The following is a 27,324-nucleotide window of genomic DNA, read 5'->3' on the forward strand; positions in this document are numbered from 1 at the left end:
CCCCGACTTTCTACTGTAATTATTTTACATACTATATGTATATATTCTGAAAACTCTGAACAATGTTATAATTTTTTTGTTTTCAACCATCAAACATATTTTGAAAACTAAAGAGAGAAGGAACAGACTATTACAGAGACTGGCAAATTTTTTCAGTAAAGGGACAGATAAATATTTTAGGCTTCTGAGGCCATACACTATGGATGTAATGATTGGAATTGGCCATGTGGATGCTTGTGGAATACAGATAGTGTTCTATTTCTTCACCTAGTTGAGAGTTACACAAGAGTTCATTTTTTAGTAGCTCACCACCCTAAATTTTATGCATCTAACTTTTTTTGTGTCATACCTACCAAATTTAACCTAATTTTGAAGCTAAATAGATCAGAGAGCTTGAAAAAAATAGATGAAAGACTTTGGGAATGGATTATCAGAAAAAAAGAAGGGGTACATAAGGTATGTGGGATTTACTGCTCCCTTCAGCCCTTCCTTCTTTGAACAAAATTAACAGATGAGAAAATACTTAGTTTGCCCTCAACTCTGAGATACTGAGAATCTCTACTAAGTGCAATTCACTGAGTTGGGAACTGCTTACTGGTGCTAGAAGTTGAAAAATAGGACTTATGGGGGCACCTGGCTGGCCCAGTTGGTAAAGCATGCAACTCTTGATCTTGGGGTTGTGAGTTCGAGTCCCACACTGGGCACAGAGATTACTTAAATAAATAAATAAAAATAAAAATGGAGCTTGTGGGAAAATGAGATTAGAGGTCAATGAAGAATATATTCAATATGAAAAGCAGGAGAAAGGGAATAAGAGAAGAAAGGGAAAGATGTCCTTTAGTGAGAAAGTCAATAATATGAATTCTGGATATTTTTTCCTAGAGAGGGCATGAAAGAAAAGGAGGTTGAAGAGAAGGTGGTTAAGAAGAGAGAAAAGAAACAGGGGACAGAAGTAGAGAGGAAGAGGCTAGAGAAAGAGATGAGATGGAGGGAGAGAGAAGAGAAAAGGAATGAAAGATAAAAGGAAGGATGGACTAAAGAAAGGAAAAGACACAAGAAAGAAACGTGGCAAAATGACCCATATTGGGCATCTGGTACAAGCCAGGCATTTACCCGTAGGATTTAAATCTCAATCAACTTCCTAAGGTAGATACTATCTTTCCTCTTTTATAAATGAGGAAATGAAAGCTCTGAGAATCTATTTTACTCAGGGAAACACACCTAGGAACATCACCCCAGCTGCATGCAACTCCAAATTCTGCACTCAAGGAAACCATTTAATTCCAACAGAGAGAATTCCTTTATGGCAAGTAAATGTTTATGTGACACTTGACTCCCAGAAAGAATTACCCTAGAGGGTGTCCTTGTCCTAATAAGTAGAAAATAGTTGACCTTCTGAAACCTTAAACCTATAATTCTGCAAATCTATGGCAACAGGCCATATTATGTGGAATACTTATTGAGATCAATGACATCCTCTAATTCTGCCTTACTACTAAGGGGCATTTTCAAAGAGTCTAATGAAAGAGTCTAACATTTCACTTTCTGAAGTGAAATAAGTACTAGAAGTTCTGTTTAAGTTGACAAAGAATGCCTTATCTTATGAGAAAATGGGCACCAAATATATTCCATGGCCCAGTTGATAGTATTTACCAACTAAACACGAATGCCAAAGATAGATAGATGTATGGGGTGGTATAGAAAATTCCAAGAGAGGACTCAAGATTGTCAAATTACCTGGATTTCTTCAGGCTAAGCAAAGAGCACTAGCAAACTACCAGTGGGAAAGACAGACCTCAGAAAAAAATCACCTCATTTTGACAAAATTATTTGACAAAATTATGTGAAGAATAATGGACTTTGTATGTACCACAAATTTGGGGGTCACTTCAGAATACTTGAAAAAAAATATGCATTAATTCTTTCACTTAAGTTCAAAGTTATTTAGCACTTACTGTAGGTTAAAAGGAGGGGTAACGGGATGGCAGGAGGAGGAGAAGGGAAAGGATAATTCACAAAAAGGCATAAAAACTAAACCAAGCTACCTCCAAGGAATAATTAGAAGTGAAAATCAATAAGGAGAAAATGGCTCATATTCTCTTCATTGATTTCCTGTGCACAGTGAGTCAAACTTGACTGTTGGTTAGAAGTCAGTTTGGCTACTTCTTATTACTTTTTCAGCAGTTGGGTACTCCTGTCAGTGCCTTTCACGCCGGAGTCTTGCTTTGCTCTAATCACAGCTGTCAGCTATTGAGCGAGTTTGACACCCTGACTCCGCAAACGAGGGGATTCACACTCTATGCATATGCAGTTGATTCCTTCATTAAAGCTGAGTGACAGAACAGATATGGTGAAGAGCCACCGATTTTTATAAGCAAAACAAATGGCTACACAATCAAGTAGGAATATCCTTGATCAGAAACACCCAGAGAGCCTTAGAATCAGTCTTTATAAAATTCAACCATTTTTATTACTGAAAATACCTACACTTTTACTACTTAAAATGCTAGATAGAGGCCATCAGTCAAGAGCCAGATCTGTACACACACACGACTCCACCCCTACAACCTTAGCTGTCCACTCCAAATAATCCTGGTTGGAGATCCAGGTGTTGGTCAAAAGGAGGATTACTTAGCTATTGTGATCTGGGTTTTTGGGAGGCATTAAGTTTCTTGGAGGAAAAAGGACAGAATGACAGTGACCATTATCTCCTCCCCCAGCACCAAAACAAGAAAGCAGAACTAGAGCTTCTCACAGTATTGTCATAATGTCACGAAATGATAGACTCTAAGCTGAAATGGACCAGCTTCAAAATTGTTTCAGAGCGTCCCTGACAGGGGTGAATTCAGATTCTGGTTGACATTCTTAACAGTAAGTCTGACTTGTTTGGCTGGAGGCTGCTCTTGGGAAATGGAACCACAAACCCCATCAGTAGCACAGGAAGTCCCTACGGCCCGGTCCAGTGGGGATGAATTCCCAACCTGTAACTTGTATCTAGCAATCAGTGTTTGCCCTCTTCAAACCCCAAGACATCATGACTCCAGCCACCACACGTTCCTGCTGCACTTCTCACAATGGTTAGTCTCTGCCTCCCAGGCCACAGAGACATTACCAATGCCCTTCAAAAGGTCAAGGGACTTCTGACCATCCCTAACTGACCTTTTCGTTTCCTCCATCAGCTCCTTAAATAGCTAGTGAAATGCTCTTCTATGGCAATTTGTTGAGCCTCCAACACTACCACCTGCAATTTCTCAGCAACTCAGAACTGCTGACAGATAATGACCAAAAAAAAAAAAAAAAAAAAAACACCAAAAATAAAACAAAACAAAACCCTAATGGATTAAACAAATACACTGGTGAGTAGAAACTCTCCAACTGACTGAAGAGCAGTAAAAGGGACACTACCACTTGAAGAGAGTGGAAGATGTAGCTTACCCTACTGTCTGGGGGGTAAGGAGATATAAATCAACAAATATATATATATATAAGTATATATACTTATTATATATATATATACTATTCAACGCTGCGATAAATTTTAAGGAAAAAAAAAAAAACTATCGGTGGGGGGCCGGGAAACAAGAGGACAGTGCGAACGGAAGTACCCTGAGCGTCGGCAAGGCCGCTGAGTCTGTCACCAAATCTCTAAAGCGGCCCAAGCCCAGAGTCAGACGGACCCATCCCCTGCTCAGTGGCTCCAGAGCACATGTCACACTGGGACAGTGTTGCTTCGTGTGTCGCATTTGGTCTGTCTCCTCTGCTGCAGTGTACTCAGGCCCAGAGCGCCCGGCACGTGGCAGGGCCTCAAGAAAACGTTCTTGAATGAGGAAGTGGCTGTTACATTAAAGCGTACCTCAAGGAATGAATGACTGAATGGACGAACGAATGACCAGGCCTATGCCCGCTCGGCTCCTCAGGCCCACGACCACGCGGGCCTTGGTGTACCCAGGTAAACGACCGGGAGCCACCCGCCTCAATCTCCGCCTACGGCGGCCGAAAGGTGTCAAGACCACTTCAGGGCGGAAGAGCCGCCCCCGGCTGCCGCCGGACCTGCATACGCGCAGGCGCGGGCACCGACACTTCCGGGAGGTCACATCCTCCCCCGTCTCCTAGCAACGGCTGGAAGCGTTGCTGACGTCCCGGGCTGCGGTGGAGCCGGACTGAGTCGAGTCTCGCCGTCCGTACGATGGTAAATCTGGAGCCTCCGTCTGCGACCCGTCGCTCCAGGGGCGCCGACGTCGGGGGCCTTCCCTGGCCGGCCCCCGAGGCCGACCCTGGCCCGCCCGTCCCGGGGTCGCGGCGAGGGCTGGGGGCTCCAGAAGCTTCTTGGAGGGGCGACGGGGAGACTCTGGAGGAAGGAGAGGGCGACCTTGGAGGGGAGAAGATACCTAGATGGGGGAAACTATCTTGAGGGATAGATACCTATGGAGTTGATTCCGGGGGCTGGAATTTGCGGGGTGTAGATATCGAGAAAGAGAGAGATTGGGGGGGAATGAAAGATGTTGAGGGGGTGAGAGACGTCGACAGCGAGGAAAAGTTTGAAAAGGAAAAGACGAGATGGAGAGGAGGGAAGTCAGATCCTGGGAAGGAAGAAAGATGCGACAGGGAAAGCAGGGGAATGGGGAGAGGGGAGACGGAGGCGACACTGAGAAAGAAGAAAGGAAAATAAAGAGGAAAAGGAGGAGAGAGAAAAAATGAAAAAGAAGGAGAAGAAAAGGAAAGGGGAGACTGGGGATAATTTGAAAAGGAGAAAGGTGAAAGAATTTTAAGAGGAATGAAAAGGAGATTGGAGATGGGGATTAAGAGATTGTATTGGGGGGCGCAGAAATCACGAAAAAACAACTGGAAGAGGAGAGGGAAAGGCTGACAGCAGAGAGGCATTTGGGAGAGAAGTAAAAAAAAAAAAAGATAAACGGGTGTGAGTGGTTGTAAGGAGCTGTGGACATTGTCCTTAAAGACGGCAAAAATGTAATACATTTTGGATCCCCTGTATAACTATTTCGCTTTAGTGCAGTGTTTCCCAAAGTGATATGCAAACTCTAGTTGCTATGTAAGATAGCTCGGAAATAACAAATAACACAGCAAATCACATCTGAAAAGTTATTCCTCTTTCTTTCTCCCCCCAGCCTGTAGAACTATATCCAGGAGAAAGCCCCCGGCACTGTTAGGTCCTTAATACCACTGTCATTTGGTAATTTCCATTTTTCACCTGAATATCAGAGTTCAGGCTCAGACCTTTCTTTGGGGTAGAATTTAATCATATGCTCTCTCTTCATTTTGTTTGCTTTTATGGTTATTTCTGTTTATGACAAATAGTAGCAGATTTCCATTCAGTAGTGGTAGTGATGTATAGTTTCCCTGTAAAATGTGTTTAAGTTTTTAGTAGTGAGATAATTTAAAGAGCATGCTAGGTAAATAATAGAGATGATATTCATAATGGCAAAAAGTGAGAGTCCAGCACACAAATGCCTGAAATGCAGAAGTTCCTGCTGTAGTGGTGGAAAAGAGGACATAAGTGTCCCTGCCCACATCAAGTGCAAAGGAAAACTATCTTTTTTACTAAAGTAGCATAATGTTCACCTCTGTGATACTGGAAGGAAAAAATAAATCACAAACCCTCATCAAGAAACTGCAGGATACTGTTTGAATTCAGAAAATCCAGTGATCACTCGGGAATCATGTGCAAGTTTGAAAAAGATTATTTGTGATTTTAGCATTGGTAGAGGGGAATAAAACTGGTACAATATAGTCTGTGCATAAGATTAATTCAGAAAGCTGAGTTAATTAAAGGAGTTCCAACATAATCATTCATGGTTGAACATCCAGCTTGCACTGAGACCCAGGCTCTCGTTACCAAGAGAATCCTGGAATGTGTTGTGTTTACAGAATATCCTGAATTTAATAATCTGAACTCCCAAGTAGGTAACATTTAGGACTAAAAATCAGATATCTCGTGAAGGGATACTTTTAGACAGAGGGAGGTAACCATATATCTCTAACTATTTGAAGGACTATAATACAGAGAAGGAATTTTTCATATGAATACAGAAAGATCAATGAGCAAAGCATGAGTAGGAGAAGATTTCTGTCCAATTTAGAGAATGCTTTTCCAGCAAATAGAGACATTAAAAGTTGCATGAACTCTTGTGAGGCAGTGAGCTTTCCACCCCTAGAAGAGTTCAGGCCAAGAGATGTGTCAGGGTTTTATGTAGGAGTCTTATATAGGCTTGGATACAGGACCTGACCACTTCAAAACTCTCTTCCAGAGGTCTGAGATTATAGTATCCAGTTCTTTATGTTAAGGAGATTGGGAGGTAGGTGTCTCTCTAAACTTTATTCACTTCAGGATTGGGGTTACCATAAAAGCCCCCTTTGGTTAATTGCCTTCCTGATCTCTTCAGGCGGAGGTGGAGGAAACCCTAAAGAGGATCCAGAGCCATAAAGGGGTTATTGGAACTATGGTCGTAAATGCAGAAGGTAAATATATAACAGGATGCCTTTTTGACATGCATAAGCCAACCAAGAACCTGTTTGTTGTGCCAAGCCTAGGACAGACATCTTAGAATTTGAAATAAGTATATTTTCCGTGTTTTAGCTATAACATTTACTTCTCAAACAACTACTGAGTCTCTGTTACATACCAAGCGCTCTGCTGAGAATTAAAGATACGAATAAGACATGTCTAGAAATACCTATATATTCCTAAGAAACACTATACATTGTCTAATTTGTAAAGCTTTGGTAACTCTCCTAATATTTCAGAAGTACCAATTTAATTATCGTATTGAAAATAGGGAGAATATCATTGTTGGTAGTTACTTTTTATTTTAACATTATAAAATATACGGAGTTTCAGTCTTCATTTTAAGTGAAATTGTTCCTTTACCATACTTAATAAAATCTTTGAGAATCAATTTTAATCACATATGGTATAGTCTTTGTGAATATAGCATTTCCACCTATGAAATCTGTAGACTTCCATCAGAAACTTGCTCTCATTCCACAATCACTGTTAACAATCCACAGAGCATTTTCTCTGGCACATCACTACCCACTCAGGTATGGTGGCAACCTCTCAAAGGCTCCTGCTAGTTTCATTGCTAATTCAGGCATTTGCAAGGGCAAGAAGTACCACAAATCTCAGAGCATTTGTTGAAATAAGAATAGCTACTTCACGCAATTCATCATGCAACCATGAAACTGGCACATTGCCATAGCACAGTACTTGCATCAGAATCTCACACCTATTCATTATTTTGGCACAAATCTATCAAATGTTTATTGAGCAACTGCAAACCACAGTCAAATTCGGACTTCGATCCCCTATCAATTAAAAATAGAATATAACCTACCTTACTGATGGTTGTGATCATTAAATGAAATAATAATAGTCAAGTGCCTGGCACAATACCCAACACTTAATGGAATTATAATCAAATAGTTCTGAGAATGTGGAAGTTTTTAATTGATTTGGACAGATAAAACATTCAATGTATAGATAAAACATTGGATGTGTTTTGCAAATAATAAAATAAAATGAAAAATAACACCAAGTGAATATAATAAACTCACCCACCTTGAGTGATCAGGAGGGAAAGGATTTAAGATCAGCCTTATAGGTAAGAAAGAGTTATGCCTAATATTTCAGGAAGTGGTACAACCCTAGGACATTGTTCTGGTTGAAATGATTTTAGTTCCTAGGATGTTCATAAACTCTGCACACCCCCTAAGACTGGCTATCTGTGTGGCTTCAGAAAGGTAATGTATCCGTTTCCCTCAGCTGCCATAACAAGGTACCACACACTTTGTGGCTTAAAACTTTAGAAAGTTGTTATCAGTTCTGGAGGCTAGGAGGTGAAACAAGGGTGTCAGCAAAGACAGACTGTTCTTTGAAGTCTCTAGAGAATGCTTCCTCGCTGCTCTCTCAGCTTCTGGTGGTTTCTGGATTCTGGTCCTTGGCATTCCTTGGCTTGTAGATGCATCAGTAGTTCATTCTCTGCCTCCAGCCCCACGTGGCATCCTCCTCTCTGTGTCTGTTTTCTCTCCTTAGAAGGACCCCAGCAATTGGATTCAGGCCCACCCTGATCTAGTGTGACCTCATCTTAACTAATTACATCTGTGGAGACCCTATTTCACATTCTGAAGTTTAGGGTAGACTTGAATTTGGGGGGGGAGGGGACACTGTTCTACCCAGGACAACTCATCTAATGAGTTATGTTGGAAGATCTTAGTCAAAAGTACATAATCCTAGCAATATGCATCATATGTCTGAAAGCACCCATACCCTGCAATTTGTAGTGTCACTCCTAGGAATTTATCCTAAGGAGTGAGGAAGAAAAGATTTAAGTATAAAGGATACTCACTGAGGCATCATATATAATAGCAGTAAATAAACAGACAAATAATTCTAAGCAGCAGAGAAAATTTTAAATTAATTATGTAATATTTACTGGATGAACCATTACTCTGTTTAAAACGTTAAGGAATATTTAGAGTCACGGGAAACTAAATATTAGATGAAAAAAAGCAGGGAACAAAGCGGTAAGCCAATACTTTCTAATCATAAATATATCCAATCACACATACACACTTAAAATACATATGGAAGAAAAGGCAGGGAGGTGTTATGGTGATCATCTCTGAGTGTTGGAATTACAATTGACTTTTGCTTTACTTTCCTGAAGTTTCTCAATATTTTTCTTATCCAAAGGCAACAAAATATCATTTTTAATACCAATTAACTTCATCTAATTAACCCCTACTAGGATAAGATTATATTAGGATTCAGGGCACTCGTCTGAAAGCCAAATTAACTTTTTTCCCACAAATATAAACGAAAGGTTTATTTTTGTGGTCACATTATTAATAACCAGAGTGTATAACAAGCATGTTTATTAACAGCATATGGTATAAGTTGTGTGACCAGAATTCATAAGATATTCCATTTCAGCAGCCTACTCGATTTTAGATGAAAGTACCATTTACTATAGCGCAGCTTTGCCGCTTTCAGAAGACCCATGATCCTTATACTGAAAATATTTAACTAAGATGGTGTTCATGTGTTCTTGTTTACTACTAGTGGTTTTAGTGTCATTTTCAGCAAATCATTTTAACATATTTTCAGGTTTTATTCCTGACGAGGTAGGCCTTCTACCACATTTATACATTTAGATCTCCTCATATGATGTGTTAACCAGAGTCCTTTGGTTTCACCGTTACTGAAACATAAGCCTCCTATCCATGACAATAAGATAGACTTATGGGTTTCGCCCACTGCTGAGTGGTACAGGTTTTTATTAGAATAGATTCTTTGTTAATGTTGGTTTCTCGTTTATAAAACCATTCATTGTTTACAATATTGCAGCACTGACTGTTGAATTAGATACTGGTGAATATACATATTTGTTTCCCAGGCAGTCATAACTATTATATATTCTTATGTATATATAAGCCTGATTTCTGTTCGCTTTTAATTTTAAGTATTCCTGACATCTCTAACAATCCATCATTTGAATTTCACTAAATTTTATCAGCCATCCAGCCAATTCCTTATACTTTTGAAATACAATCAACCAAAATACAAATGTACAGTCGAAGACTACCAGCTTACTGGGATCATAGAGAGTCCTATTTTAAAGTACTACCATAAATTCAGCAATATCAAATTCATATTCTTTGTTCTGGAAGTTCCGTCGTAGGGATTTATCCTACCCCTAGACACAAATGTGAAATGGCATGCACACAGACATATTCTGTAGCCTTGCTTACAAAAGTCAAAGATTGGGAACAGCCTAAATGCCCGTCAGGAGGATTTATTAGTTACATGTTCATAAGGCATCCATTCAACAATCATGTTATGCAGTCACAAACCTGAGTGGCCCAGCCTTATGTGTACCGAATGGAATAATTTTCCAAGTCTTGGAATGAAAATAAAAGTACAGAATAGAGAACAATACAATTAAGGAATGAAGAATGCAAACACAAACATACTTGAACACACTTAGAATGTCTCTGCAAGGTTACCAAAGAAACTGGTAGCAATGGCTATGTCTCAAAAGGAGACGTAGGTGAATTTTCTACCATGGGCTAAAATTGCTTTCTTAATAAATTTTTAATTACCTCACATGGTACCAAGAAAGAGCTCAATAAGTATTTGTTGATTGATTTTTTTCAAGTGGTCTGTAGTGGATATGAACAACTCCAAGAGTTTCCCCGGCGTGCACTTATTATTCAGAAAGGCTAGCTGTTTTATTTACTGACTTGGATCATGAATAGACTAACTAAATAGGCCTGAACACTGGATTCATAATCTTGTCATCTATATTTTAAATAATTTATTCTGGTTGTATTTCTTGTTTTGACACTGAGCAGTGCAGACTTTGTAGGTAGTCACTCTTCAGGATGCAAAATAAAACTAGTCCACGGGAGGTGCTCTCAAAAGGTGGAGTGCTTGCTACATTTCAGCCTGCTGCTCGTTAAAGACACAGGCCTTGCCATGTTTCATCAGCTGTGAATGATAGAACTGACTTCGAGGTACAGTGGCCAACAAATGATTATACAGAAATGAACACATTTGATACAAAATCTCATTTATTGAACAGATTTTCCTGTAAATATTGTCCTTGTCTTGTTTGGCAAGACCCATTCCAGAGGTAATGGTTTTCTTAAAAGAGAAAAGCAAGTAGTCTGTTTCATGGTCAGAATGGATGTTCTCAAAGAATATGAAAAACTGGGAAAATCCTTAGTTTGTAATTACTGTTCCACACCTGAAGTCCTCTCTTGTGTAACAGTTTTTGGAATTGCATTCTCTGAGGGAAAGCCCAGAGCTATGTTTGCCTCTTTCACTGCGTGGCCTTAATTCAGGTACTTGTAGAATCTGAGCAACCCCAAACTCACCTTCATATGTCCCCCTAAATTAAGGGCAAGTTGGCAAAACAAATCCTTGCAATTCCCTGGCTATCCGGTAGTTCTCAAAATCATCGGAAGGCCCTCTCAGATTCAACACAACATATGTAAAGTCCCTAGCACAGCACCTGTTCAAAAATAAGCCCCAAGCACCAAGCGACCTGAATTGAGCTAGATTGATTTGAACTGAATTGAATTATACTTGCATATTTGTCTGGCTAGATTTTCCCAGTTAAATTAATAGGTTCAGATTTAAATGCACATAATGGAACAATAGAGCACACAAGCAACCAAATTTAATAATGCTTAAGCCAAGAATGAGTGCAAACCAAGGGATGCCCAGCAAAACCAGAGTGCCTTCGCTGCTGTGTCCCCTACTATAAAATTTAAGATATGCAAGATACTGTATGGGGAGATACAAAGAAATGTTGTTTAAAATCCCTTTTTGATATACTCTTCAACATGGGCTGTGATATCCCTTTCTATTTCTGGCCTTAGGGGAGGAAACTAGCACCAGGTCACAGACCAAGCATTTCGAAGCACAATGGTTGTAGACTGGCCGCTTGGAGGTACATTTTGTAGAGTAATATGTTACCTTAGTTCTGAAGTAATCAATTCACAGCTTCCAAAAAACGTATGCACAAAAACGTTCATCACACCATTAGCTACGACAACAACAGTAACAACAAAAACCGTTCCTAACAATCTAACAATGGGGGATTGGTTATATTATGTTTATAAAAGTGGACAGCCATTAAAAACAATTTGATGACATTATCACTGACAAGAACAGCTTGTATATGCTATCATTTAAATGAAGAAAAAAAGCAAGAGTCAATTTTGTTATGATAGTTTGAGCAAGTATATTTTAAAACCCATGTAAAGACAAAAAGATTGGCAAGGAATAAGCTAAAATTGTTACCAATGAGTAATCTCAGCCATAACATTTTCTTCCACTTTACAATCACCAGTATTTTCCAGTGTTTCCACCGTGTGCATATTCTTTTGATAATCAAAAAATGTCAACCCAAAGTGAATCTCGTAACAGGCATTCCTATCCGAACAACGTTGGACAACTCGACAACGGTTCAATATGCAGGTCTTCTTCACCAGCTGACGATGAAAGCCAGGAGCACGGTCCGTGACATTGATCCTCAAAACGACCTCACTTTTCTTAGGATCAGATCAAAGAAACATGAAATCATGGTAGCCCCAGGTAATGTGGCATTTTGTTTCATATTTAAAACATCTTTCTGCTTTACTGGATAGAAGCTTTGTTTCAAAGAACTGGAAGTATAGATTTTAACATGCAACATGGCTCATAATGTTCTTCAATTACAAAATGAAGATGTTTGAATCTGAAAAATCCAACCTGGAAATTTTGTGAAATTAGTGACAAATGTAACCTTTGAAGAAGTTTAAATTTTTGCCCATTTGTATTTATTATCAGTAATCAAAATTTTTAGGAGATGTAGGTCCCACATTAGGTGAACTTAGGACATTGAGACTTTCAGGAGAGTGGAGAAATGTCTCCTGTCCAAGGGATAAAGTAGGGAGTGGATCAAAGGCCTGTAGGGTCTTATACCTTCCCTGGGAGAGAACACATTCACTTGGTCTACGGACAGACAGCAGCCGTAAAAATACTTCTTTCCCTGAAGGAATTACATGCACAGTATCAGCCAATGTCTGTATAAAACAGGACTCATGCTCCAAAGTCTAGTCTAGAACAAACTTCTCTATAGAACCATCTATAAAATCAGAATGACCCACAAACTGAAGCTTTTTCTCCACCTGTGTTCTCACCCTGGCTACACATTAAAAGCACTTGGAGAGCTTTACAAAAACAATTACTGACACCTGAGGCCTCACCCCGGGCCAATGAAATCAGGACCTCTGGAACTGGGCCCCAGGTCATGGTAGCTTTTGAAAGCTGGACAGGTGATTCCAAAGTGCCATGAGGATGGGAAACCATTGGTCTACAGAAAGTCCAAGTGATGTTTTGAAGAGAAAAGTAGGTTAGCTGAAGTATTCATTTATTAAGTTTAATTTTTCAGGTGGGTTAATTTTGTCCACCTCTCTCCACAGATAAGGAATATCTTTTGATTGTCATTCAGAATCCATGCGAATAGCCTTGCTACGGCCCAGCTTGTCCTGTGACTCCTGGCTGAAAACGCTTTACTCTTTATTACTAAAATTATATTCCAATCGAACTGACCTTTTGGACATTGTTTTCTATTTTTACATTTAAACTACTGTGCACGTCTCATTTAGTCCCTTTTGAATGTATTGTAAAGTTGTGATTTAGCTATGTAATAAATGAATTCTGGTATGTGGGTCTCTCTTTTTTTCTACAACACACAACTGAAGGATTCTCATGAGAAGACAGGCTTCCTTGCGACAGTCTTTGAAGTCTAGAGATACACCAAGAAGCAGCGGGGCTGTGTCCTTTTGCCCATTTCCTTAGCATGTGGGGAGATCTGGTGGAGCACAGCAGGAGCGACAAGGGAAGTAGGAAGTCCTGACCCTCTGGGGGCGCTACATGCTTTCCCAGGTTAAACAAGGGAAGTAAAAAGTTGGAGGCGTGGTTCTGGGCAGGGTCAGCTCCAAGGCTGAGCGCCTCCTCCCACCTGCGCAGCAGACTCCTCAGAGCACAGCCTGCGGGACCAGCAGAGGGTCTGGGGCCAGGTGCACGCTTGGAGGGCTGACCAGAAAACTCCAGAGGGTGTATTTTTACTAGGCATTTCAAAGATTCAGAAAATAATGAAGCTAATAATAGGGCGCCTGGGTGGCTCAGTTGGTTGAGCGACTGCCTTCGGCTCAAGTCATAATCCTGGAGTCCCTGGATCGAGTCCCGCATCGGGCTCCCTGCTCGGCAGGGAGTTGGCTTCTCCCTCTGACCCTCCCCCCTCTCATGTGCTCTCTCTCTCTCTCTCTCTCTCTCTCTCATTCTCTCTGTCTCAAATAAATAAATAAAATCTTTAAAAAATAATAATTAAAAAATAACAGAACAAATATAACAGATTTCCAAGCCCCATTAGAACATGTTAATATTTTGCTATATTTGCCTTCTATCCTCTCTTTTCTCAATCAAGACTTTTATTTTTGAGATAACTGGGGAGTCACATGAAATTGTAAGTAATAACACAGAGATCCTGTGTACCCTTTACCCGGTTCCCTAAACTATAGCACGTATCTGACTTTCAAGTCATTTTTCCACACTTTTTATTGTAAAAGACTTCAAACTTGCAGAAGTGTGGAAAGTATAGTACAGTCAACTCCCACATAAGCTTCACTCACATTCACCAACTCTTAATATTCTACATTTGTTTCATCTCTTTCTCTAGATAGTGTATCTATTAGTTATATACATAACCAGAACCCCAGTTTCACATTTAAGACAGTTAACATTGACATAATATCATCTAATACACAGTCATATATTCATATTTCCCCAATGGTCCCAATAATGTCCTTTATATCTTTTTCTTTTAAATCCAGGATTCTTTTTTTTTTACTTTTTTTTTATTATGTTAGTCACCATACAGTACATCATTAGTTTTTGATGTAGTGTTCCATGATTCATTGTTTGTGCATAACACCCAGTGCTCCACGCAGAACGTGCCCTCCTTAATACCCATCACCAGGCTAAACCGTCCCCCACCCCACTCCCCTCTAAAACCCTCAGTTTGTTTCTCAGAGTCCATCGTCTCTCATGGTTCATCTCCTCCTCCAATTCCCCCCCTTCATTTTTCCCTTCCTTCTCCTAATGTCCTCCATATTATTCCTTATGTTCCACACATAAGTGAAACCAGATGATAATTGACTTTCTCTGCTTGACTTATTTCACTTAGCATCATCTCCTCCAGTCCCAACCGTGTTCATCCTTTCTGATGGCTGAGTAATATTCCATTGTCTATAAGGACCACATCTTCTTTATCCGTTCGTCTGTTGAAGGGCATCTCGGCTCTTTCCACAGTTTGGCTATTGCGGACATTGCTGCTATGAACATTGGGGTGCATATGGCCCTTCTTTTCACTACATCTGTGTCTTTGGGGTAAATACCCAGAAGTGCAATTGCTGGGTCATAGGGTAGCTCTATTTTTAATTTTTTGAGGCACCTCCACACTGTTTTCCAAGGTGACTGTACCAACTTGCATTCCCACCAATAGTATAAAAGGGTTCCTCTTTCTCCACAACCTCTCCAACATTTGTTGTTCCTTGCCTTATCAATTTTAGCCATTCTAACTGGTGTAAGGTGCTATCTCAAAGTGGTTTTCATTTGAATTTCCCTGATGGCTAATGATGATGAACATTTTCTCATGTGTCTGTTAGCCATTTGTATGTCTTCTTTGGAGAAGTGTCTGTTCATGTCTTCTGCCCATTTATTGACTTGATTATTTGTTTTTTGGGTGTTGAGTTTGAGAAGTTCTTTATAGATCTTGGATATCAGCCCTTTGTCTGTAGTGTCATTTACAAAAATCTTCTCCCATTCCGTGGGTTGCCCCTTTGTTTTGTTGACTGTTTCCTTTGCTGTGCAGAAGTTTTTATCTTGATGAAGTCCCAAAAGTTCATTTTTGCTTTTGTTTCCCTTGCCTTTGGATGTGTCTTGAAATCCAGGATTCTATCAAGGGTCACATCCTGCATTTGGTTGCTGTGTCTCTTAATTTTTTAGCTGTTTTTAGAACCCTGTTCTCTTTTTTCCACCTCTAGGTGGGATCAAATTTGTATTTCCTCTCCGCAGAGTCCCCAGTGCCACCTGCTCCCCACTCTGTAGCCCCCCCCCAATTGGACCCAGACACAGCCTGTAAGTAGAGGAAATTCAGCCCAAGAGAATGTCTCAGTCACAGGCTTTCCCTTCCTTCCATGCCATGACTTGGAGACCAGATACACCACCTTGGACCCAACCTCATCCTTCAGCCCAGTGAGGTGTGGGTACCATAACTCACTCACGCAGGGACAGCTTCAGCATCCGCTGGCAGTTCCAGACATAAACAAGGCCTTGTTAGAATCCAAATGGCAAGAAAATGCTTTATTGAGGGAAAGGATCACAGAGATGATCTATCCAACCCCTCAATTTTACAGGTGAGGATTTCACCTGAAACAACAGTCAGGTGTCTTCCAGGAATTGGGTATATGGGCTCATATCGGACTGATCTTGTCTATGGAATTGGTGCTTATAATCTCTTCAGAGGGCTTTTGCTCTTGTGAGACCTGCTCCACATTTCCCCCCAAAAAAGTGTCTTTAGGAAGTAAAAATTAGCTCATTGTTATAAAATGTGCCAGAGGTAACATTTGATTCCAATACCTAAATCTGTCATCTCCCCATAGCTTCCCAGCCCACCCAGAGCTCATCAGCAGGTGCATGGCTGAGTGGTAAAGCCACTTCCTTCCTTCTGGCCCAGCCAGAAATTTCAAGCCCCATTTGAGATGTAGCAGTGGGAAATCTCTGGCAGGTGCAGATGACACCATTACAAGTGCCAGGGCTCTGTGTGGGCTCTTCCTGGGAAGAAGACTCTTCCGTCCTACTGGGCAGGGAACTCTGGCTGCACTTCTGCATCCAAAGGACACCGTAACCCTTTGTTGGAGACAGAGACCATGGCAAAAAAAGTAGAACTGGCCAACACCAATTGCAACAAAGGAGGATATGATCTTTGGGAACTTGTACCACCCCTCTCTGCCTTCCAGCACACAGACATTCACGTTCCCCCCTTGGATTCATAACAGCATAGTTAATTAGCCCTATGGAAAAGACGCCTGAACCGATAGACTAAAGATCCACAGCCATACAAAACCATTGCCAAAGCCTTCATTTCCTATGAGAAGTACAAGCCTGGACACATTGGGGCCTCCCCTTAGACCAACTTGCTATAAATTTTACCCGAACAATAGGAGAGCTATTTGCAGACTCACTGGAGGAACATATCGCAGCCATAAATATTAATGATAATGAACCTGGAAAGGCCAGCTTAATAAAATAGCTGAAAATGCATTTACACATCATTAACGTTACAAACTCCCAAATCTTCATCACTGAAGAACAGGACCATCCCCGCAGAGAATGGGTAGGAGCCTGTCCAAAGCTCCAGCAGGTACTGCCTCTCACAGTTCCTTTTGCAGGGTACATTCTGGCTTTTGAGCTAGATTGCCTATCATCTTCAAAATCAAAAATTACCATAGACTAAGACTTGGATTTCCTCCCCCTTTCTTAGTCTTCGACAGATTACAATTATCCCTAGTATGTCTTTGACATGGGGCAAAATATTCTTACTTTTCTGACATTAGAAAAGAATGTACTGCCCTTATATAGGACACTATAGCATGTTTAGGTGAAATGGCCAAAGATATTCAATCAACCAGTATTTGGTCTTATACTCCATTTCTTTAAAAAAAAAAAATAGATCATGTTTGGGGCCAAAACTGAGCTTTCAGAATGGTGCTAACAACTCCAATCAGAAGCCTTACAAATGATAAACTGGTACCTGAAATCCTGGGAATCATGGGGCTAAAAGTGCTCCCACAGTAGGAAATCATCTCTACTAATGGAAACTCAGGCATCGGCATGGCAGTTTGGAATATTCTTAACATCTTGAATATTTAAGGTTAGTAACACATTAATGTATATTTCTTATGAAAACTTGGTATAGAAGGTTGAGTTAGCCATGTACCCAACCATTCCTTGAACACAGAGAAAAGAAGACTGAACCCCTTCCTTTCTACTGGGTTCTTTATCTGGGAAACCTCCACGCCTTGTTTCCCTTCACCATATGACCTCAGGACTCGCTCTCTGGAGGTCACCAACCTTAAACATTCCTGTTGCATACAGAAATGATTTTAAAATTCTTCTTCTTATATGGTATATGTATACAATGGAATATTAGGCAGCCATCAAAAGGAATGAAAGTTTGCCATTTGCAATCATGTGGATGGAACTGGAGGGTTTTATGGGGAGTGAAATAAGTCAATCAGAGAAAGATATGTATCATATGACCTCACTGATATGAGGAAGTCTTAATCTCAGGAAACAAACTGAGGGTTGCTGGAGTGGTGGGGGGTGGGAGGGATGGGGTGGCTGGGTGATAGACACTGGGGAAGTTATGTGCTATGGCGAGCGCCGTGAATTGTGTGAGACTGTTGAATCACAGACCTGTACCTCTAAAACAAATAATACACTATATGTTAAAAAAAAAAAAAAAGAAGAAGATAATAGGAAGGGAAAAATGAAGGGGGGGTATCGGAGGGGGAGATGAACCATGAGAGACTATGGACTCTGAGAAACAAACTGAGGGTTCTAGAGGGGAGGGGGTGGGGGGATGGGTTAGCCTAGTGATGGGCTATTAAAGAGGGCACGTACTGAATGGAGCACTGGGTGTTATATGCAAACAATGAATCATGGGACACTACATCAAAAACTAGTGATGTAATGTATGCTGATTAACATAACATAATAAAATAAAATAAAATTCTCCTTCTTTGGTCAACCTTACAACTTGAGGTGTAACACGGTGCAGCTGAAAGAGCATGAGCCTAGAGTCTGACTTTACTACTTACTGGTTAGCAGGATCCACACCTCTCTGGACCTGAGTTTACTGGCCCAGAAATGTGCCCACCTGCTGTGGCCTAGCACTCCAAACTACAACACAGCATAGATGCCAATCATTATTATGAATAATAGCAATATCAGAAAATAAGCCAACTTTACCAGAATACGAGCCATTTAATACATCTCACTGTGGCCTCTTCTAATATTTAACCACATGCATAAATAGATTTAAAGAGTTGTAATGCTGTTAAGGACACAATTCTGTCAAATTCCTTTATCATTTAATAAGGATTTCCACATTCCTACGTACTGGGTTTTTCTTAATATCTCTATGCAATTCTATCAAGTTTGTCAGTGGTGACCTGACCCAGAGGAGGCCAGTGAGAGACACTTCCTTGGTATTTAGATTTGGAAGAGAGTCAGAGAGGAAGTCCCCATGTGGTTGGACTGATGCACAGGTGTTGGGGGTGCCCCTATTTTCAGCAGAGAGTAGCAGAGAGAGCCAGGTCTCAGGAGCGAGGAATGCATTTGCCACGCTTTATAACACAGATTCCCTGCAAATGTTCCAGGTCCTCAACTACAGTTTCACCTTGGAGTTTATGAAGCACCTCCAAAGCCTGCTAGTAAGTCTCCCTCTGTTGTGTACACTACCAGAGGGGGTTTCGTCTGTTGCCTGAAACCAAAGCATCCTTACCTAACCACTAAACTATATCTGGCTCACCCCTGGCCGCTTTCATCAGACTCAGTCCAGGAGCCCAGTGGCTCCCTAGGAAGTGTATATTCATCAGAGGCCTTGACCAGATGGATTGTGGTCACCCACTCCCTTGCTTCAACACACAGCCCATGGCTTTGGCTAGACAGGAGGAGAAGCCATTGCTGGTCTCCTCAGGAGGCAGAGCTGTGGCAGGAAAGAGGTACTGAGACATCCCTCTCATGAGGTGCAGAGTCTCTACCTCATTTCCACCTGGTGAGTGGCCTCTGCCTCTGAGGTTGGCTGCAAAGAGACACGGCCACCTGGATTCCGGGCAGATGCATTCTCCAAGCACCACTCCGGGTGGCCCCGGGCGTCTGGGATAGCGGAGAGCCATACGGGAGACAGAAGGGATAAAGAAATACAGCCCAGACCCCCCTGACAACCAACTATCCCCTTGGACCCAGAACTCAGTGTGGAGTCGAGGAAAGGACATTGCTTTGTAGCCAGACAGGTCTGTCTTTCACTCCCAGCCCTGCCATAAATAATATTCATATTCATATTCATATTCATATTCACAAGAAGAAGTTGTTATTATTTTTGGAAGAAGAAAAAGAGGAGAAGGGAGGGGAGGGGGAGGAAAAGAAAAGATAAAAGTAAAAGGACAAGAGCGCAGAGGCCAAGCTGTGTTCCTCACTTCCTGTGTAACGGGCGTGTCGGATCGGCACAACAGACAGGAACAGCAAGGCTGAGAGAGGTCTCACAGCTGGCCCAAGGTCAGTCAAGCTTTTAGGCAGCAGAGGAGGCGCTGCAAACCCAAAACTTGACTCAGGCACCCACTCCTAACCACTCCCTTCCATCGCTGACTCACCAGACCTGTGCCAAGGAAATTAAAATTGCCGAGCCTTAGAATCCTTATGTGTATAGTATGGACCATAAAGAAAAAAAAATAATATAAAGCACCTGACACTGAGTAGATGTTCAACAAAGGGTCGTGGCAATTGTCACCATCCCCCTCATCAATACCACATCATCATAATCACCCTTATCCGTACTACCCGGAGAAGCACTGAGTGCTGGGAGATGCCCACCACAGCTGTTATGTTATCATTATAAGTATAATCGATGTCACAATGTGGACATTTGACAGTATTCCATGGAGGTCATCAGATAGAGTAGTTGCTCCTAATTCTTTCATCAGTCCCCTCAAATCCCCAGCGATCAACCATCTGTCTGGGTCTAGAGGATGTCAGACCACCCTCCCCTTCATGGAATGTCATCAGATCCAGAACAGCTCAGGGGACTAATGTCCCCATCAATAGTGCATCTTCTGTTGTGTGTGTTCAGCAAACCTATGCTTTATCTGCCCCCCACATTTTGTCTACACGTGTAACCAGTTTGAACCATTCCTTCCTCCCCCCTCCCCACTCTGCCTACACATATAACCAGCTTTTCTATTTAGCCTGGATTGATAAGTCAATTCAATCCATAAGATTGATTTTCTGGGAAGTATTCACCGGCTGCATTCACTCAACAATCCACTCAAGAGAAGCTGTGCATTTGACAGTCTGTGGGGCTTAAGAACATGAGCTCTGTCTTATTCTTACACTCCCCCAGCCTCTGATCTCAGTGCCTGGCAGAAAACCTGACACAGGGTCTGTGGGGTAAATAGTCAATATCCATCCCTACCCAACCCTATCTTAGAAACACTGTTCCCTGGATCACGGGACTGGTTGCAAAGGGGTTCACCAAGTTAATGAGCACCTTTGAAGTAGATATAATTAGCTACATCCCCCAAGAATACCCAAGATGGGATTCTGACCAAGTAGAAGTTTTAGAACTTCTCAATTCAGATCGCAAAATGAATTAAGGCAGGTCACTGAATCTCGTGGGCCTCCTTCTGCATCTGGTCCTGGACAACCTCCTGCTTCCTGACTAGCCCCAAGGAGCTGTCTGGGGCCTCCCCATCAATGCCAGGGGAGCAGAAGGCCTGGCTCCTCACAATATGTTCCAGCACTCACAGCTGCACCCTCCGTGGGGCAGGAATGGGAGGCCTGTATGGGCAAGTCCCACACCTCTGGGGAATGGGCTGGCGCCAGCGTCAACACATTACAATGGCCCAAAGGGTGCTGTCAGCCAGCTCCTTTATCCAACATGGCCTTCAAGTTGTTCACAAACTCTGAACCTTTCAGTGGGCATTTGATTACATCTCAGGGAAGTGGGGAGAAAGTGAATGTCCAATATCTCTAAGAGAGAGAGAAAAAAAAAAGCACAACACCATCAGTGATGCCAGGAGGCTGGGAAAGAGGATATCATTTGAACATGTTTACCTGCCCTTGCCAAGCCCAGCAATTTCCGGGAGATGCAAGCAGAGATTAATAACCTTTTATGAAATCTCAAATTAATAAAAATACAGGCTCCTTTTGAGAATTTAAAGAAGGTGTGCTTCTTATTCAGGGAAGCATTAACCAGGTAGTGCCCATTTTGCAAGCATTGAACCAGGAATTACTTTATGCTAGGCACACTCTGTGCCCAGAAGCAGACATGGGTGATGTCATCCTGCTCCCCAAAAGCTCCTGGTCTATAATGGAGATATGAGTGCAGAATACATTTTCAATACAGTGAGATAGTAGGAATCAGCGTAGCATGTGTAAGGGACGGTGATAACGCAGTACAGGTAAGGGGCTGATAACAGCTTGGTGCTTAAGGAAGGCTGCGTTCAGGCACACATACCTGAGCTGGGTGCTAAAGGCAGAATAGGAGCTTATAATGTTAAGAAGAGGGCGGGAGTGATCTGGGCAGAGAGAACTGCGGAGCGAGGCTTATTCTAGGCCAGCGGTTTTCAAACCTTGCTTGAGGAATAGCAATCTTCGTTCCCACACAACCTGAATCAGAGGTGAGCAAAGCTGTCCCCTCCCCATAAAGCACGGCGGGACCCCTTCCATTCCACCCTCTTCTCGTGCCCTTCACCACCCCACATTTCCGCACCATGCTCCTTAGGGGGCTGAGCCCCGACCTGCTGCTGAATCGGGATCTGCATTTAGGAAGATTCCCAGCAGACTCCTGTCCTCATTAAAGTTTGAGAAGTGCCTGCTCCAGGATGCAGAAATCTGTTTCCCCCAACAAGTACCCCCGGGAGAGGGGCTCTGACTGGGCAGGCTTAGGAAAACTCCCGCTCTACTATCTCTCTCTTCTTGAGGTTTTTCCTCCATTGCCAAGCCCAAGCCACTCAAAGCCACCGCTAAGGACAACTAGGGGAAGAAGTACAAAGGTGTCACCCCAATCCTGACTAAAAGAAAGAAACAGGAGATGCTCTGGAAAACCCAACCAAAGCTGATTCCCCAGTCCGGTTTCCCCCTCCAAGCATTTGGGGATCCCCAGGGTACCCTGGCCTTCCAATAAGCCAGTCCAGCTAGTTTCCATGTGGCATCTCCTGATCATTACCTTCACTGCTACAAACTTCTTCCCTTGGCACTGCTATGTCCACAGGACAATGGGGCTCCTGCGGGAACCACTGATACCTCTGGGAACTACCACCCTGGTGGGCACTACCCCCTCACCAGCCACCACCTTCTCCTCCCATGCCAGGCATAATGCCCCACCCGCGAGGTCTACTCAGAAGTAGCGGAAGGAAATGCCTCACTCCTCATTCTGGAGTCCTTCTGCTTGGGCTTCGGGTGAAGTCACCCTTTCCGTTTTTACAGACAAAGACCTTACCTGGGTCCAGACCCCATTCAATAATCAGACGGTTCTTCCACCCAGAGATGTGAGTCTCCCCTGGCAGATTTTACTATCCCCATTTTCCCGATAAGAAAAATGAGGCTCCCGTGAAGGCAGTATCATGCCCAGAGTCACACTACTCAACTCAAAGCCCCGTGAGGTCAGAACCCAAGGGTAATTTATCACCACAAGCCCAGGCATGAGTCAGAGTCAGCATTTAGTCTATACGTGGCTTAGAAAGCCTAGATGGAGAATACATGGATTGTGTGTGGTGTAATCCATGCTGTCGGTTAGGAGGGGCACATGGGGGCACGCACTTTAAATCCATAAGGGCAGATTTATCACTGGACCCTCCACCTCTCAGATGCATGGAACACTTACAGTCTCTCTCAGACCTCTTCCTTCCCAGCACTTGCCTGAATATCGATTCCCGACTTGGGGTTGCAATTATTATTTCTGTTGCTGTCAGTACCGAAAACAGGCTGTTCTACTCTCAAGATGAGGATAATCGGCTCCAACACAGCCAGAAATTCTGTCGCATGTGTTTGTGTATGTGTGCACACACACGTGGAAAGATCTTGAGAAATACACACCAGGCATTAACAAGGATGATTTCTCAGTGGGCAGGATTATGCTTTATTCTATTGTCTCCCTTTTGCCCTTCTTTATCTTCTGTTTCTTTCACTTTTTTCTTCAACTTCAATTTTTACCGAAGCATGATGATATGCATATAAAAAGCACACATATCATAAGGACCTAGTTTGATGAATTTTCACAAACTGAACACACACATGTAACGAGCACCCCCCCCCCCAAAATAAACTAAATGCAACCATCCCTTCCTTCAGGTCTCTAATGCACCCAAGGAGCACTAAGAGCCTGGCTTTTGTCACCAAAGGTCAGTTTTATCTCTTTGTGTACTTTATATACATGGAATCTGACTCTTTTGTGTCCAGCTTCTCCCGGCCATCCATGGTGAGACTCACCTGTGCCGTGTGTGAGTGGTAAATCACTCATTAACATCGCTTGTTGCTTTTCTCAAGCATAGAAAAAATTACTTAAATTGTTTTTTCCTTTGGTGGCAGGAGGGAGTCAGAAGGGTGGAGCCAGTTGTCTCTTCCTTGCAGGAAGTAGGTCTGGGAAACCAGGGCAGGAGTATCTCAGAGCGATGGTAAAAAGAAGCAAGAAAAGTCAACCCTTGCAGCCATGGATCCCCAGGTACCAGCAGGTATCACCGTGCCATGGAAAGAACATCCGAGTTGAAAGCCTAGGTTCAAATCCTGACCCAGCCACTAACCTCTCCAGGGAGTGCCAGTTCACGCTCTGAGCCTCAGTTTAGTCATCTGTACAATGGGAGATCTTAATTGTTCCCTGTAGAAGATACTGTTGGCTCCCACCCAGATCCCCTTAAATACTTTATTATCATTTCTATGTACTCTTCTGCTGGCCTGCGAGGTGGGGTTTGCTCCCGCCTGCCCTGGGGTACCCAAAGCCACTTTGTAAGCACAGAGAGAGAACCCTCAGTGTCTGGGCGTTTGCTCATGCTGACCCTCGAGGCCCTCAGCCAGGGAGTGCTGGGTGCAGGGGTGTGCAAGTTCAGCCCCTGTGCACCCAGGGGAGGTGCACTTCGCCCTTCAGAGGCCCCTGCAGCAGACTGCAGCCCCCCGCCAAAGGGTCTTGGCCTGAAATCCCACCTTTGCTGGGCAACTTCTCCTTCCCATCCAACTCCCTCTCTCCTTGGCTGGTTTCCCGTGAGCGCCTCCTGAATTCATCACATGCACAGGAATCCTTGCAGAAGGCCCACTTCTAGGGCACCCGCCTTCAGACACGCCAAGGGATGTTGTGAGGTCTACGTGGATAATTGTGTATGAAGCGCCTGGCCCATGAGAGTTACTGGCACCTGTTAAATCTCTTCCTCATGTCAGCTGCTGGCTGGCCTGGCTGTGTGGCCGCACACCTTGAATCCTAAAATCCCTGGGGTTAGAAGGAACCATAAACATCCAGGACTCCTAGAGTCCTGAATTACCTTGAATCACTGCCATCTCTCCCTGAAGAGTATTACAGTAGCCTCTAAATGCAATAACCAGGGACAGCAGAACCACCCCCCTCCATAACGCCAGCTTTATTGTGCTACAATCAGCATGGCCATCTTGAGTGGAGATAAAGCTGTGGAGAGCGGATATTAAAGCCCCCGGCAGCTGAGCGTCCCCAGATCGGAGGCTAGATTCCCCACCAACTGTTCCACAGCATCTGCACCCCCTTGACCCTACGCGTTCTGGCAGGGAAGGCGGCTCTGTCCTTGAGCAGTGGTAGGCAGCCCTGTGTGTTAGCATTCACTCCTCTCAAGAAGGGGGTCTTCCTGTACCATAAGCTAAGAAGTGCAAAGGATATCAAAAAGAGAAAGAGAAAACATGGCATGCATGGAATTATCCTCTCTTTCGAAAAGAAAATGCATTGCTTTTGAATAATCTATGGCATTGATCTCTATTTGGGGACTATTTTAGAGTCACCGCCCAACCCCCCACAACAGGATGGGATCATGGGAGCCAGAAACTCACAAGGGGTAGGTGTTTCATGTCAACAGTGGCCGTTTCTGTGCCAGGCACTCCTTTAAATGTTTAACTGTGTTTTGTTTTGTTTTTTAACATATAACGTATTATTTGTTTCAAGGGTACGGGTCTGTGGTTCATTAGTCTTACACAATTCACAGCGCTCACCATAGCACTCCCCAATGTCCATTACCCAGCCCCCACCACTCCAACAACCCTCAGTTTGTTTCCTGAGATTAAGAGTCTCTTATGGTTTGTCTCCCTCTCTGGTTTCATCTTGTCTCATTTTTCCCTCTCTTCCCCTATGATCCTGTCTTGTTTCTCAAATTCCACATATCAGTGAGATCATATGATACTTGTCTTTCTCTGATTGACTTATTTCGCTTAGCATAATAACTTCTAGTTCCATCCACTTCGTGTAAGATTTCTTTTTTTGATGGCTGCATAATATTCCATTGTCTATATATACCACATCTTCTTTATCCATTCAGCTGTTGATGCACATCTAGGCTCTTTCCACAGTTTGGCTATTGTGGACATTACTCCTATAAGCATTGGGGTGCACGTGCCCCTTCGAATCTCTACATTTGTATCTTTGGGGTAAATACCCGGTAGTGCAATTTCTGGGTCGTAGGGTAGCTCTATTTTCAACTGTTTGAGGAACCTCCACACTGTTTCCCAGAGTGGCTGCACCAGCTTGCATTCCCACCAACAGTGTAGGAGGGTTCCCCTTTCTCCGCATCCTCTGTTTAATGGTCTTTGAAGGAGGTATGTTCACCTTGGATTTACAGATGAGGAAACAGAGACCCCAAAAAGGGAAATGGCCTATCCCGACCCCCATAGCCGGTGGTGATAGAGCTAAAGAGCCTCCAAGGCTGGGTTTTCCAGCAAAGCTACTGGCAGGGGCTTAGGCACAAAGGACGTTTTAGTTTCCTAGGGCTGTTGTAACAAACACCACACACTGGGTGGCTTAAGACAACCGAATTTATTCTCTTGCAGCTCTGGAGGCTAAAGCCCTCCTCTGTGTCCTCCCAGCTTCTGGCGGTGGCTGGCACTCTGGGGCGTTCCTGAGTTTGTAGCTATGTCACTCCAATCTCTGCCTCTGCCATCATGTGGCCTTCTTCCCTGTGTGTGACTCTGTCTCTGCCTTCTTCTCTCCCTCCGACGACAAGCCATATACCACGCTTCTTTAAAGGACATCTGTCATACCAGACGAAGGGCGCACGCCACACCAGTATGCCCTCATCCTAGCTACTTACATCTGCAATGAACCTTTGTCCAAAGAAGGTCACATTCTTAGGTCCTAAGGGTTAGTATTCCACTGCGTCTCTTGGGGGGACACAATTCAACACACAGCAGAGGACAAGCAGGCAGAAACTCAGTTTCTAAATGAGGAGATTCTGACAGAGTGAGGAGAGGCTTGGCCTTCTCCTGCACCCAGGGACCCCAGGATGGACACTCAGTGCCTTTGACCTTGAGTCAACAGCTCCATTCGGTCCCCCTGCTACTAAGAGATGGCCCCAGAGGAAAAGATGAGCTCACCACTGCACTGCAGCAGGAAGGAGTAAGAACATGGGGGAGGGGGGTGGATCTCTAAAACGCGGCGCTCTCTCTCAGGCAAGACCTCTATGAACCTGCCCTGACTAAGACTCTACTCTTATGGAACACTTTGCCTTAAACGGAGACAAGGCTTCTCAGCTGCAAGCATAGAAACAAACTCTGGATGATTTTAGCTAAGAGGGGATCTATTTTCAGGATAGGGTCTGGCTCACACGACAGCTGGGAAGGCGGGAGGACCCGGCGGAAACCGGGGTCAGGAACGAGGGAGTCTACGAGGTAGCCAGGACTGCATTTAGAATCAGAGCCAGCCCAGTGAGGACACGGGTGCCACTGAGCATGGCTCCACTGAACGGACCCAC

At 43.2% G+C, this 27,324-nt stretch overlaps 1 protein-coding gene across 1 annotated transcript; it reads left to right on the forward strand.

Moving 5' to 3' along the window:
- The first annotated feature begins 5,810 nt into the window (after window positions 1-5,810).
- DYNLRB2 (dynein light chain roadblock-type 2) lies at window positions 5,811-13,034 on the forward strand. Its single transcript, XM_088026918.1, has 4 exons — window positions 5,811-5,918; window positions 6,402-6,477; window positions 11,954-12,121; window positions 12,991-13,034. Exons 1-4 carry the CDS (start codon window positions 5,811-5,813, stop codon window positions 13,032-13,034), a joined length of 396 nt encoding a protein of 131 aa, XP_087883044.1.
- The last annotated feature ends 14,290 nt before the right edge of the window (window positions 13,035-27,324 follow it).

Source organism: Eumetopias jubatus, unplaced genomic scaffold, assembly GCF_037043125.1.
Source record: "Eumetopias jubatus isolate StellerSeaLion01/CBP00866 unplaced genomic scaffold, mEumJub1_p1.0 scaffold_10, whole genome shotgun sequence".
NCBI lineage: Eukaryota > Metazoa > Chordata > Mammalia > Carnivora > Otariidae > Eumetopias > Eumetopias jubatus.